Source organism: Limanda limanda, chromosome 21, assembly GCF_963576545.1.
Source record: "Limanda limanda chromosome 21, fLimLim1.1, whole genome shotgun sequence".
In the NCBI taxonomy this organism is placed as follows: domain Eukaryota; kingdom Metazoa; phylum Chordata; class Actinopteri; order Pleuronectiformes; family Pleuronectidae; genus Limanda; species Limanda limanda.
The window spans coordinates 1999548-2014189 of NC_083656.1; the positions used below are offsets into that span (position 1 = coordinate 1999548).

At 46.9% G+C, this 14642-nt stretch overlaps 1 protein-coding gene across 1 annotated transcript in view; it reads right to left on the reverse strand.

Moving 5' to 3' along the window:
• skap1 (src kinase associated phosphoprotein 1) overlaps window positions 1-14642 on the reverse strand; it is a 31322-nt gene that overhangs the window by 15937 nt on the left and 743 nt on the right. The window contains exons 2-4 of the mRNA XM_061095492.1: window positions 14098-14203; window positions 13320-13345; window positions 13051-13158 (exon numbers count right to left, since the gene is read on the reverse strand). Coding sequence (XP_060951475.1) covers window positions 13051-13158; window positions 13320-13345; window positions 14098-14203 — 240 coding nt within the window. The remainder of the gene's footprint in view (window positions 1-13050; window positions 13159-13319; window positions 13346-14097; window positions 14204-14642) is intronic.

Consider the following 14642-nt stretch of genomic DNA (forward strand, 5'->3'; position numbering starts at 1 on the left):
AGCCACTTTCTGCCCGGTTTACCCACGTGTCAGAAACAAAGCTCTGCTTCCTCCGAGCTCATCAGTCAACAGGCATTAGTCTCCCGAGCAGGAACCGGCTTTTGAGTCTGAAACACAGGAACCATTTAAAGACCTTTTCCAGGAGCCGGTGTGACACCTCACTCTGCTGATGACAAGGGGAATGCCTGAGGGCCCCCCCCCCTCAAAGGGGCCCTGCTTAACTGCTGGGGAAACCCAAACATGTCACCCCCCTAACAGGGTCCTCTAGCTTAAACAAAGACCCCCGACCCCAACTTTACAAAACCAGGAACCTCAAATTACTAAATACTCTTCCCCATCTCAAAGTGGCTGATTGGAGGAGGTTCTCTGGACTTTGATGAGAATGATTCTCATAATGAAGTTGATATCTTGGTTAACATTCCTGGGATTTAACGTCTCAACAGTCCAGCGTGTGATCCGACAACCCGCCGCCGCTGGCCTGACGGATGAGCAGGTCGTTCCAGAGCCGAGCCTCAGACACCTCGCCGCTCTAACACGCTCACACATCACCAGCCGGCCTTTTGTGGACGGACTGACCGGTGACACCATAAATACAGAGGTGCTCAGGAGTGTTTTTGTCAAAGAGAACCTGATTCAGTTCATCATAACACGGAGCAGTCATTACGCTCCTGCACCTCATCCATCCGCCAGCAGCACGGCCAGGTTTCCCTTCTGGGCCGGCTTCTCATCCCCTCATCCGTCTGCCTCCCTCGCTCCTCATCCATCTCCCAGGTCCAGCCCGGCTAATAGATGAGGAGGTGCAGAATCAACATGGGATCGCTCTGATCTGCTCGAGTCAATAAACATTACACATTTGTGCGTGTTTAACACTTTGCCGCAGAGTGACCTGACCTCACTTGACTGTCCTTTGTACGAAGGAAACTGAAACACGTGCAGGATGGTTCTGGATCCTTCCACGAGGTCGCAGCAGAGCCTCGAAGCATCGACCTGCTCCCGTCGCTGATCCCTCCTCAAACAAAGGCAGCGTCTGATTGGTCCTGAGTTAACAACAATGCCTCTTTTAATGAAAATCACACACTAACACCTCTTTGGGACCAATGCAATTTTAAGTGGATATTCAGGAGGTAATGTTATTTGAAAACGTGTAATTTAGAGCGTTGAAAAAAAAAAGACAAGCCCAGCGTCCATCCTGGTGTTTGAGTTTTGAGTTTGAGACCAGGCGCAGAGAGACACATTAATGCATCTCATTAAGACCTCATCAAACTCGCAGACAGACGGCACTCTTTCATAAAAATCATAAATTGCAGCATCAATTATTCAGGGCAATGCCATGACTTCATTTTCATCCCTTTTGCGTTTTAATTAGCCCCATCCACAGCTTTGGTATTGACATTAATTTGATGGCAATTTATTGATATTTCAGCATAACCTATTTAGCTGAGTGCAATTACCAACAAAGAGAAGCAGACGGATGTGATGCTGCGAGTCGCTTCCCCGTGTTTCGTAAATCAAGGTGAGCACTTGCTACCGGGGCCGTGATAACTGAATCTAACGGCTCTCAGTGGGAATCAGCAAGAAAAGACTTGAGTCACCTCCCAGTTTCCAAATGGAAGAAGATAATCAACAGAAAATTGACCAGAAATATGTGTTTAATTGATCCCGACACAAAAAGGAGCATTTCCATAAGCGAGCTGACCCGAGTTCTTCGTGCTGCTTCCTCTCTGAACTTGTTTTAAACTCCTGATGGGCTGGGTGGGTTTCGGAGGGCTACGCACAACAATGCATCTGAGCTGGCAGCAGTTTGCCACCGCCACGATCTCTCATTTGGTTATTCACACTCTCGCAGCATGGTGTTATGAGCTCAGCAGTTGATCCTGCAAGAAAGGGCTGATTTATGTTAGCATGGCCAGAGGGAGTTAATGTATTCTCTCATTAAAATCCACTTTAGTTAGGCTGAAAGTCAATCAAAGGCTGGGTAGAGAGTGAATCAAAATGAAGGCAAATGGTCGGGTGGGTGGGAGGACTGATACGTGACATTAGATCTAACGGTGGTCGTAATGCAACGGAGATGTTGTGAAAACACAGAAATGCACCGGAGATGTTGAGTGGTACAGATGATGGGAACGGTAAAAGGAAAGTAAGCAGGCGCTTCATTATCTTTTCACTTTGAGAGCAGGAAGCGAGCGAGGAGCGGCGGCACAGGGACGGCTCCGACCCAGCAGGGGGTCCACGCTGTGTCCCCGGCTGCAGAAACACTTCTGTGATCATTTACATGGAGACGTACTGGAAGATGCAGGAAACTGAGACTCATCAGGATTTAAAACCAGGCTTTCATAAACACATTTTTAGCAATTCCATGCTTCAGGAAATTAATCCACACGATCGTTTTTATTGTCACTTGAAATTAGGGCCGATTTATAGATTCGCAAATATATTAAAACGTGTCCTTGTGGAAAATTACTGTATTTACGATGTTTGATTTACAGACGGCGTCGTGTGGAACGAGTGTGATGAGTGAAATGTCTTCAAAGAAAATAAAAATGAACTGATATTAATCCGGCTCTGTTCATCATCTGCTGTGTTGAAATCTGTCGTGTGGCGTCGAATCCTGGTTGTCACAAGTGTCTCATCTATTCCTTCTATCTTTCTTTTTTTAGTGTGTGTGTGTGTGTGTGTGTGTGTGTGCGTGTGTGTGTGTCATGCATCTTTAGTATTTAGTCATTTATTATTATCTCTGTGCTTGTGATACTAAATTTATTTTCCTTTGTGATGTTGACAGTGTGTGATCGTCTTGTATTCGTCTCCTGCAACACAACTTTTATTGGTTCCCTTCGTTCACAACGTGATCTACTACTTATTCTTTTATGCCCTTTTCAGTCATTTTCATTATTGACGTATCAGTTATTTTCTGTATTAAACATTTGGTCGATAAAATGTCCGTCACGAGTCAGATTGAAACCGCTTCTCTTCCTCTGACGTTCATTCGAAGACCAGAAGATATTTACGTGCTCGTTACGTTTGAGAAACTGAATCCAGTGCATTTTTGAATTCAAAATGACTTAAAACAATAAGCTGTTGCTTCAGATTTTTGACATCAAATTGCCCAAAAGGCCGAGAATGAAAATGAACCTCGTGGCAAATTAATATCACACAAATGTTTTCAATGCAACACATCTAATCTGTAGGAAAGGGATTTTTAAAAAGCTACAGAGGAGAGGATCAATGGGATTAATAAATCTATTGAGAGTAGAAAAGGTTGGAAAATCAAAATCGGGCAAGTTATCATATGTTCTCTTTCTCCTCTGCTCAGTCCTTGAGCAAGGGGGGGGGGGCTTTCACGCTGCCTTCTCCATGCAAGAGGTATTGCATTGAACGCAGCATCGGGGTGGGGGGGGGGGGCAGGACCCGACCTCGGCGTGAACTCTGCTGATGAGGTGAAACAGAAGGCAGAGAGAGGCTCCCCGGCCCCTGGGGGGGGGTAAGGGGGGCAAAGGGGGGGGAAGGGGGGGGGGGAAGGAATGCCGCTGATTCCACAGACGAAGCGAGCGAGACCGCAGTCCTCTCCGATACCGTCCTTGATTAGGAGAAAGGATTCGCTCGCTGCACCTTCACCCGCCCGGCGCTCAATCTGCGAGCAGGCCACGGCTAAATTGATACATTTTTCCTCATTACCGCAGGAGGCCCTTTGATGGGGGGGGGTGGCGGTCAGGAGGGAGGGAGGGAGGGAGGGAGGAGGGAGACTGAGCGGCACTGAGGTTAAGGGCAGAACGACTCCCCTCCTCCCTCCTCCCCTGATCTGATTAGGACTTCAGTCATCGATACATGAACCGTGTTTAGAACCTCCTAATGCACGTGTTCAAAACCAGAGGAAACACACAGTGCATTACAGCTGGTGTTCAATGGGACTTTATGCAGGAGGGATTAAGGTGGGGTTTGGTTTTTTTTTAATCACACATGTCAATCAGATTAAAAGAACAAATCTCTGTCTCGGTTTACTTGAGATAAAAGCTTCTGCGACTGAGCGACGCCTTAATAAAAGCTCCGACGTGCACAGGTTGGTTTCTTTCTTTAAACCATTTGGAAAAAAACAAAAGAAAAATCAATGAGATTGCAGCCACACGCCACCCAGACGAATCTGCTGCTTCGCTCTTATTGTCCCGACTCTTACATTTGAAGCAATTTGGAAGAGAAATAAAACGTGGGTGGCTCCTGCGCAGGAATAGATGTCGAGTCATTCTGGGTTTAATTCAGCTCTACACCTGCGTTCAGACACTAAGGGGCTAAATTTACAATGTGACACCAGCTTCCCTCCGGGCGGCGATCAGCAGCGACCCGGAATTTCCCTTTTCCAGATTTACTACCACGATTCAAACGCTTAACTGCAGATACAATGATCCTCTAATCGCTGGGGATGGTTTTCAGCTGCTTCACTGACAGACACACACAAAAAATAATATATATATATATAAATATAAATATAATGGGGAGGGAGAGAGAAAAAAGAATGGAATAAAAACAAAGAAAGCCCCCCTGCAGTTGTAGGGATATAAATACAGAGAGTTGAGGGCCCACAGGAGAGTCGGTGATAGAGACGGGGCGAGCGAGCCTGAAGGGACACACACTCCAGAGACACTCGCCCCCCCCACCAATGCACAGTTACTGCAACTTTACAACGCTTCTGTTATTTCCACTAAAATGCTTCAAATATCATTTCGGCGATAATGGTGAGTGAATATGTTCAAAGCGGTTCTGAGGCGATGCACTGGGGCTCCCGAGCGATATCTCATGCCTATTACCTTTACATATAATCACTCTTATTTTATGGTCACTTCCGTTACATATTATGCCAGTAAACAATTACATGATGCATTTATTCATGGACTCGTTCCATAAATCACCAGCAGGTCGGGAGGCAACAGGTGTCACAGGGAAATTATTTCTCTCAAAGCAAAATGCAGCCAAACGCTCAGTTAGATTCAGATCAGGTTCAATCTGAAGGAATTTTTTTATTTAAGAAAATTCTATTCAAATATTTTCAATGGGTGAAATCATTTTTATTTCTTTTGGGTTCATATAATTCAAAACTCCGTACGAGTTTCCCTTTAGAAATCATAAAAAGATGATAATGCATGAAGAATGAGTTTCTTATTGCAGCTTCTATAAATGTTATCTTTTATTATTATATCTTTACCATAATTACTGTGATATTTTTATTTTATAATTTAGCCGGATTCCATTTTGTCTTAATAATAATAATAATAATAATAATAATAATAGAAACATTACTTTGGATTTGGCCTTTTCACAGTAAATTACAAAATGCTGCAGTACTATTGTATTTATTTCCTTTTTTTCTACAAAAAATATTGCTCATTTGTAAATAGATGCCGTAAAAGAATCACAAGGTATTTTGTCAGTTAATAACTGTAAATTTTAAAATCACAGTTTACATTTACGAGTCAAAATAATAAGATAATTGTACAAATCTTCCATATTCAACATTTTTTTTTTTTAAATCTTTAACTTCCTTTAACTATTCTATCCTCTTTATTTTGTTTTAAGAAAAACACACAACACTTTGTCGTGTGACACTCACACAAACGGTAAATCCTCCTGCACGACAGTAACTGCCGCTGAAATTATTCAAAACTGATTTAGTGACAATAAAAAAATGAACTCATATGAAGAAAAAGGATATAAAACAGGATGAAAAGAAAGATGAACCTTATTTAATAAATGTTTTTTTTAATACTTAGTTACTGAAAATGATATCGAAATAACAATTACAATCAAATAAAGCTGAATAGCCTTTTAAAAATAAAACACTGAATTTAATTATTCATTTAAGTCTTGCATTTTATAAAATGTTTTCAACAGTAATTACTTGATTGATATTTTGAGGTTAACTATCTAAATGCATTACTGGTTTATTTAAATCAAACGAACTTTAAACAACACGAGTCGAGTTCCTTCACAATAAAACGAGGCCTCATTCCACTCACTTCTGATTCCATTTCTTTTTGACAAGCCGACTTACAGCTCAGGTCAGTATCATGAATAGATCAATGATTTTTAAAAGCTGTAGATATTCAATCCTAACACGACATCTAAGCCACACACACACACACACACACACACACAGACACACACCCAGCCATGCGTTGATCCCGGTGTAAAGAGGAATAACTCCACCAGGGTATGTTAATGACCTTAAAGTGCTACATTACAGCAACAATTAAACCGAGGGATCCCAGGGGCATTGGAAGCCGTGGTGTCACTGTCTGTTTACAGGCCAACACATCTCTCCCATCTCCATTTATTTCCCTAAGAAATCAGCAGGGCCACCTGGGCTTGGCATCGAAACTTCATTCATCTCCAGGAATGGATTCCAGTGGAGGGCAAAATCAAATTCTCATTTGCAAGGCAGGGGGAGAGAGAGAGAGAGGGAGTGAATGCAGGAGGTACCTGGGAACGCTAACCTCTGGGTGAACCCGCCGCATCTGATAGTTTTGCTATTTGTCTGTGACATTGACAGCTCTGGGGGAGATTAGGAGCCACCCTGCCCCAGCTTCCCACTTTGCATTCTGCCTCCGTGCCTCCTTACAGATGGACTGCTGCACATTTACCTTCGCCTGTTCTCCCCGGGTCTCAGCGCGCAGCCACACCAGAGGCAGCGGAGGGATGTAATTATATGCAATGCAACAATAAAACAAAGCAAACGAGAGGGGAGAGCTGCAACGGGAGAGCTCACAAACCAGGAGGATGCAAAAAACTACACAGTGTGGCTTTCGGTGGGTGGGGGGGGGTGGGGGGGGGGGTGAAGCCAGAGAGAGAGATGAGAGTGATGGATGCCCTTCGGTTAAATACGTCCAAATCCCCCCTTCAAGCCGCTCTCTTCTTGCCAGGCAGCGTGAGTGAGCGTGTGAGAGCGAGTGTACAAGATTAATAGTGTAAACAGCGAGGGAGAGAGGGAGAGAAAGGCAGCCAGAAGAGAGCGAGAGGGAGGGAGAGAGAGAGAGAGAGAGAGAGAGAGAGGGAAAGAAAAGACTATCAGCATCTGCAGCAGCACAGTAGCCCTGAGGGAATGGAGTGAACTTTTGAACCCTGATGGCGAGCAGCAGTCGCAGCGATGCACGGAGCCTGCTCCTGCCTCGTAATGTGAGTGTGTGTCTGTGTGTGTCTGTGTGTGTGTGTGTCTGTGTGTGTGTGTGTGTGTTTGTAGAAAAGCTTGCAGGCTGCAACAGAGGGTGGAGAGGAAAGGAGAGTGAGGGGAGGGAGGGGGGAGGTCATTAACATGTTCCTCGCTTCCTCGCAAACGAGCAGCCGCTATGCAAATGTCATGAAATCCATACACCGACGAAACGGGTGAAAAATTAATCTCCGGGGCCGAGAGATTCTCCGACGGGTGGATACAGTAGATGGTTATCAGCCGGGTCCGGAGAAACCTGGTGAGCGACGGGCGGGATCTGAGAGAGGAAGGCCGGGCGCTCACTCAACTGCGGAGTGAGTGCAGACAGGTCACGGGGGTCGGACAGGCAAGAGGCCAAAAGGTCAAGAGTTCAGCGAGTGAGGCGATGGCTCCGTCACAAACCTGCGTCCAGGTGGATTCACACAAACACCAGGAGGAAAACCGGTTGTTGCTGTTTCTTTAGCGGCGTTCAAACATTGTCATTGAAAGTCATTAGTTCCTGTGTGAAGCAGCGACCACCCTCCTCTTCCTCCTCTTCCTCCTCTTCCTCCTCAGCGACTCCATCTGACTCCACCCGCAGACGAGGGCCAGTTGGCACCTGGAGCTGATTAACCCTCTAATGGAGCATCCATCCGTCAGCTGGCTTTGTTTCTCCGGCTCCTCCAGCCAAGAGGCCGGGACGTGCACACTCAGAAACACTTCACGCTAAATAGCTTTTCCAGGGCTCGGCCAAAATGACAAAAATTTTAATTTACTATTCTATTTACCAGCACGGTGTAATAATGTTGTTACTGTGCAGTATTCAAATGAGGAATAGGCCACAGCTAGATATAGCTTTCAAATGGGTTATCCCACCGCATTCTACTGCCAGTAATTGGTTTAGGAAATTATACTGGAGATGTAATCACTGACAGGAGTCACGCTGGGGTGTATTTTTTAAAACTTAAAGCTAAATCATAAAAAATTTAAATTGTCAAATTACCCTTTGCTTCACTTTGTTTATTTCAGGAAAGTGCAGCTTCTTTGTCTGATGTGAAAGCAAAAATAAATGTTATTGAAGCAAGTGATTTGAAAAACTCACCTTGAGTTTTAAGCAATTAAGACTTTTCATCGATTAATTGATAAATGTATCTAATCACCTTTAAATCTCAGAGACATTAAATAATATCAACCAAATTATTTACAGTAAATAAAACACTTAATGTGAGATGATGTGATTCGAACGGTTCATTAACACAAGAGAACGTGAGATCTGCACCCGGCCGACAGCATCACCACGATCACAGAAGAAGAAGACAACGACTTTTCAAAAACGCCATCTTCTTCTTCTTCTTTTCTCTTTTTTTTGCACGCCTCCTGAAACAAAGCTCCTCCCACGGCGCTCTGTCATCGCTGCAAACCCCCCCGAGCGCCCAGCGGTGCTCCCCAATCAAAGGAAAACAAACAGGCCGTTTCCACTTCATAAACTTGACCTGCAAACAGCTCGACAGGACGGAGAGCCCCCCCGTCCCCGGCTGTCTCCGGGGGTCTCCTGGGGGGGGGGGTGTGTGTGTGTGTGTGTGTGTGTGTGTGTGTGTGTGTGTGTGTGTGTGTGTGTGTGTGTGTGTGTGTGTGAGGAATAGATTGTCTACACTAGAGGGAGAAGTTTTTTGTTTATGTATGCAAAACACACTGGAATGTACGTGTGTGTGTGATGGGGGGAGCGAGAGAGAAACATCCTCAAATCGAGAGGGGGAGGGAGGTGGAGGTGGAGAGAGGGAGGTGGAGGTGGAGAGGGAGGTGGAGAGAGAGGTGGAGAGGGAGGTGGCGAGAGGGAGGTGGAGGTGGAGGTGGAGAGGGAGAGAGAGAGGTGGAGAGGGAGGTGGAGATGGAGGTGGAGAGGGAGGTGGAGGTGGAGGTGGAGAGGGAGGTGGAGAGGGAGAGAGAGAGATGGAGAGGGAGGTGGAGATGGAGGTGGAGAGGCAGGTGGAGAGGGAGAGGGAGGTGGAGAGGGAGGTAGAGAGGGAGGTGGAGATGGAGAGGGAGAGGTGGTGAGGGAGGTGGAGAGGGAGGTGGAGAGGGAGAGAGAGAGGTGGAGAGGGAAGTCGAGATGGAGGTGGAGGTGGAGATGGAGGTGGAGAGGGAGGTGGAGGTGGAGAGGGAGGTGGAGGTGGAGGTGGAGAGGGAGAGAGAGGTGGAGAGGGAGGTGGAGGTGGAGAGGGAGGTGGATATGGAGGTGGAGAGGGAGGTGGAGAGAGAGAGGTGGAGAGGGAGGTGGAGGTGGAGATGGAGGTGGAGAGGGAGGTGGATAGGGAGGTGAAGATGGAGGTGGAGAGGGAGGTGGAGAGGGAGGTGAAGATGGAGGTGGAGGTGGAGGTGGAGGTGGAGGTGGAGGTGGAGGTGGAGATGGAGGTGGAGATGGAGGTGGAGGTGGAGAGGGAGGTGGAGAGAGGGAGGTGGAGAGAGGGAGGTGGAGAGGGAAGTGGAGATGGAGGTGGAGATGGAGGTGGAGAGGGAGGTAGAGATGGAGGTGGAGATGGAGTTGGAGAGGGAGGTGGAGAGGGAGGTGGAGAGGGAGGTGGAGATGGAGGTGGAGAGGGAGGTGGAGGTGGAGGTGGAGGTGGAGGTGGAGAGGGAGGTGGAGAGGGAGGTGGAGAGGGAGGTGGAGATGGAGATGGAGGTGGAGGTGGAGGTGGAGATGGAGGTGGAGAGGGAGGTGGAGCTGGAGGTGGACAGAGGGAGGTGGAGATGGAGGTGGAGAGGGAGGTGGAGAGGGAGGTGGAGGTGGAGGTGGAGGTGGAGGTGGAGATGGAGGTGGAGGTGGAGGTGGAGAGGGAGGTGGAGAGAGAGGTGGAGATGGAGGTGGAGAGAGGGAGGTGGAGAGGGAGGTGGAGAGAGAGGTGGAGGTGGAGAGAGGGAGGTGGAGCTGGAGGTGGAGAGGGAGGTGAATAGAGAGAGGCGGAGCCGGCTGTAGGGGGCAGACGAGTCCGGGCGGAGGCTGCCGGCTCCGTCAGGTCACCGGAGCGGTCGGCGGGTGAAACTCAGTTCACATTACCATGCAGACTCACAATGGAGCCTCCATCTGTTCCTGTCAGCCGTTACAAATCTGGTGTCACAGAGTCGGCTGGAGACAACGGGCCACCGCGTCTAATCACACGGCACAGGCTCCGCCCACGTGGAGAGAGAACCATCGACTTCACACTCACTCACTCTCTGGTTAGGGAGCACGGAGCAGCCGAGGCAGCCGGGCCATTACCACGGATCATACATCCTCCGAGTCACAACGTCTCTATTGTGTACAGTAAGCCCCAAATAAAATACTACAATCACACTCGATGGCAACAGCCTTTTTCCTCCCAGTCCAACTTTATTCTTCGAACGCCGCAACTCACCGTAACGAGCTCACGTCGGCGTTAAAAGGAATATAAGAACGTTTTAAATCTTCATCACGGACGAGTCTTCCTCGATAAAATGTCACTGATTTCATTAGGGTGGTCCCGAGCAGCCCCTCTTCCCTCCCGGCAGAGGAGTGTGAGCCGCCTGTGAACAGGGGATGAACTCTGAACTCCCGGTGCCCTCTCGGTGAGGACACGGTGCATTCACTGCACCGGCGCCGCTGCGGCCCCACAGCAATAAAAACGCCACGGCCCCGAGACGTGTAGCTTTCTCTAACGGGAATCAAATGTTGTGATTATTGATCCGGCAAAAAAATGGTGATTTTGGTTTTTTTAAGTGTAGTTATTCGGTGTCAAGTGGCGTCAGTGGGGGGTCATAACAGCTAAATGCAGATGGGAGGGGGGGAGAACATTCCGGGGATGCGGCATAATTGGCTATTTCTCACATTTAACATCGACAATGGCGTGACATCGTGTTGGAGCGTAAACAACCGGCGTGCTCCGCGGTAACAGACGGCGTGTTGGTAGCTGGGCGTGTTACCATGATGGCCTACAGGGGAATTTTTAAAGCATTTTTATTATAGTTTGATTTTTGTTTGTCTCCCGAAGGAAATCTCGCCCTTTATTATTTCCTCGTGGGTCCATGTTGCCGCCATCTGCCGTGAATTGTTTACTTTGCTTTTTTTCCCAGAGTTGTGGAGTAAAAGGCGGCGGTAACTCTTCGGTGGGCGGAGGACGGAACTGTTCATTACGCCGTTTCCAAATAAGGGGATTGTTGTTTTTGTGACTACATCCAGCTGGCATTAACTACCGGTAACACAAAGTGACTGCGGCGGGAAATTCCAGATGATTCCTACATTACCTCCTGAGACGGAGATTGGCACCTGAGGCAGGGGGGAGGTGGGTCGGTAAAGCCCACCTGCAGCACGTCACGTCGAGCGCTATTAGCTGGAGCATAGATTCTCAAATACAAAAAAAAGAAAAGAAGTCTGAACGGGAGGGAGGGCAAGTCCGAGAAAGGAAGATAGAGAGAAAGATTGATACAGAGAGAGAGAGAGAGGGACAGAACCCACACGGCCCCTCAGGTACAGTGTTGTATTTCAAACCCGGGTTGTGAAAGAATAGAGGAACTCGGGGTCAATCAATCACCGCATTAGCCTGCAGCTCCACAGCCTCCTCTCTGTGTGGGCTGCCTCCGTGCCGGCCTCAGCCCAGGGAACCAGACCCGCAGCACGGGACCTGCCACTGGAGGGCGCTCTAGGTCACCAATCGGTTGGTGAAGGAGCAGCCCTGCTTCTCCTCACAGGTCGGCCTTCACCTGCTCACTGGCTGTGAGGGAGAGGAGAGGGAGGAGGAGCCTGTGATGTCACCGGAGCAGGGTGAAGGGGTGGGAGGCCGGGACAAGAGGGGGAATTTCACCGATGTGGTTTCAAATTAACAGGGCGAGCAACAGCATTCAGCAAAACCTGCCCGCGCCTCCTGCGGCGAGGTGTCGGGGTTTCAGGGACAACTCGATACCGAATTCCTTCCACAGCCATTCAGCGGAAACGTGTGTTTACCAAGACGATGCCGACATGCAGTGGTGGGAAGTAACGAAGTACAAATACTTTGTTACAGTACATATCTGTACTTTACTTGAGTATTTATTTTCCTGACTACTTTTTACTCTTACTCGTAACATTTGAACACCAATTCCGGTACTTTCTACTTCTTACATTCTCAAAACTGTCTCATTACTTGAGCTGCGGAGGTTAGCGCAACACGGGCTTTACGCACTAGTCCATTACTATTTGAGATATATATTATATATATAGAACTTATTTTTTTATCATTTTTTTCCCTCAAGGAACAGTACAACAACAGTTCCATTTAAAGACATTGTGGCGGAACGTAACGGAAAACGCAACAGGAAGTCGCCAATCTTTGATATTACACGTTCAATCACGTTCGATCATATCAACTTTTAAATGACGTCTTAGATCTATAAAAAGCACTTTGCATTTTTTAATTCTGGTACTTGTACTTTTACTTTTGATACTAAATGTCAACACCAGATACTTTTGATACTTAAGTACATTTAATATGAGCTACTTTAAGACTTTTACTCAAGTCATTTTCTGACGGGAGACTTTTACTTTTACCGAAGTCACTTTCAGGTAAGATATCTGTACTTTTACTCAAGTATGGCTTTCAAGTACTTTATACACCACTGCCGACATGTACGTGTCACTTTTTGGAGTTAAAAATGTCCTCTTATTGTCCCCGGTTGAACCAGCCGGTACGAGCTGAAAGATAAATATAATCGTGCGATGTTTGCTGCTCGAATTCAAAACCATTTCACCCTCAAACTAATGTAGTGAGGAAAAAGCCATTAGTGCCGCTTTGCCGCGCAGAGACACACGTTTTTTGGAGCCGGGATCTCTGCATTGCGCAAATAGATTTCACGCACTGAAACAAACGGGGGAATCGGGAGTGTGGTGAACTCACTGTCAGGGCCGGCGTCGTCCTGGAAGTCCGAGGCGTCGTCCGACGGGAGCGAGCGACCCAGGCTGGAGCTGCGGTTGTCATCAGAGCCGTCGTCCTCCCTGGCGTCCGCTGGGAGTGTGTGTGAAAGAGGAAGATAAAGAACATGTCAGTCATAAGATTGTGCAGTTTATTCTATATCAGAGCATGTCATCTGCACACATACTGAACACAACAGCTCAGCAGTGATGATAAAAGACTCTGGTGGTTTGTTTCAGGGTCGTGTTACTCACATGGGAAGGGGAATTCCTGAAGGTTCCTGTAAAGTCAAATTAGGCATATATCAAAACATGTTGCACTCAAGATGTCTGTGCTTGCATCATTCAGACGACTCAGCGCCAGGTTTGCTTCTCACATTCAGCGAATTGTTTCCTGCACATAAGACCACAAAACCACAGGTTTACTGCAAGAGTCTCTTATTGAGTCGTGCAGCCGACACGAGAGAAGACGGTTGTTTCCGGAGCAAACGACTGCACTTCACACGAGAGCTGCAGTTCTCTGGGTTTTAAAGGACTGTTGATATCCTGTCTGGAAATTAAGAATAAGAGTGATTTATTCTGATAAGATTCTCCTATGAGAGCTTTAAAACTTAAGCTAGAAATCTAAAAAAGAGCAAGGAAGACATCTTGAAGGTGACACCATTAGACTAAACGACTTCCTTCAAATTCAATTTTGCAATCTGTGTTTAAGGCAATTACAGCAACAATTGACTTGTGTGACATTAACAGCAAAAGTTGGATAATGGTGTACTGAAATGACACTGTAACTGGAAGATTGCTTGGAGATTACAACCCGCTATCTCACCATGTTAGAGAAGGTTATTTAAAATTCCCTTTTCCCGACTCGTTCAACCCCTACACAAACATTTATGGAAACTGGTTCAGTAGTTTCTCTGTAATCCTGACAGACAGACAGACTCCATGAAAACTTAACCTCCTTGGCAGAGGTAACAGCAGAAGCAGTTTTCTGTCTCCTGCTGATCGGACGCAGCTCTTGGAGGTGAACTCCTACCTCACATGGACGACCGTAAAGTTGTTCAGCAGCACCTTCCGCGTCTCTTGGGCGGTTTCACTGAGCTCCTCATTTTGAAGGATCTCTGATATAAACAGTTCACAGTCTGAGGAAACAGAAAACATGGCGTTCGTGACTTCAGGGTTACAGGCTGAAGACATGATGAAGTGGCAAATTGCAATTTTCCCCATTCAAACCTCCTCCAATTATTCAGTTGGATAAAATATGATAATGTGGTGTTACAGATCACACTGGACTGTTTGCCAGGTGTGATGGAAACAACATATCCTGACTGCAGAGCAATGAGAACTGCTGTGTGTTGGAGATCGTTATCATTAAACAGCAGATGAACACGTGAACGATACAACACATTCCAACAACATTAGTAAAGTCTGCAAATTAAGTCAAATATTGTATTTTGAATCTCCAACCTTTTCCTAACATGTCAGCTGAACTATCTTTTTCTTCTGCTTCTAACGTGACCACCACAATATTTCTTAAGGCAAATTAAACAATATCAAATCTCCTGGCTGTGTGACCTCTCA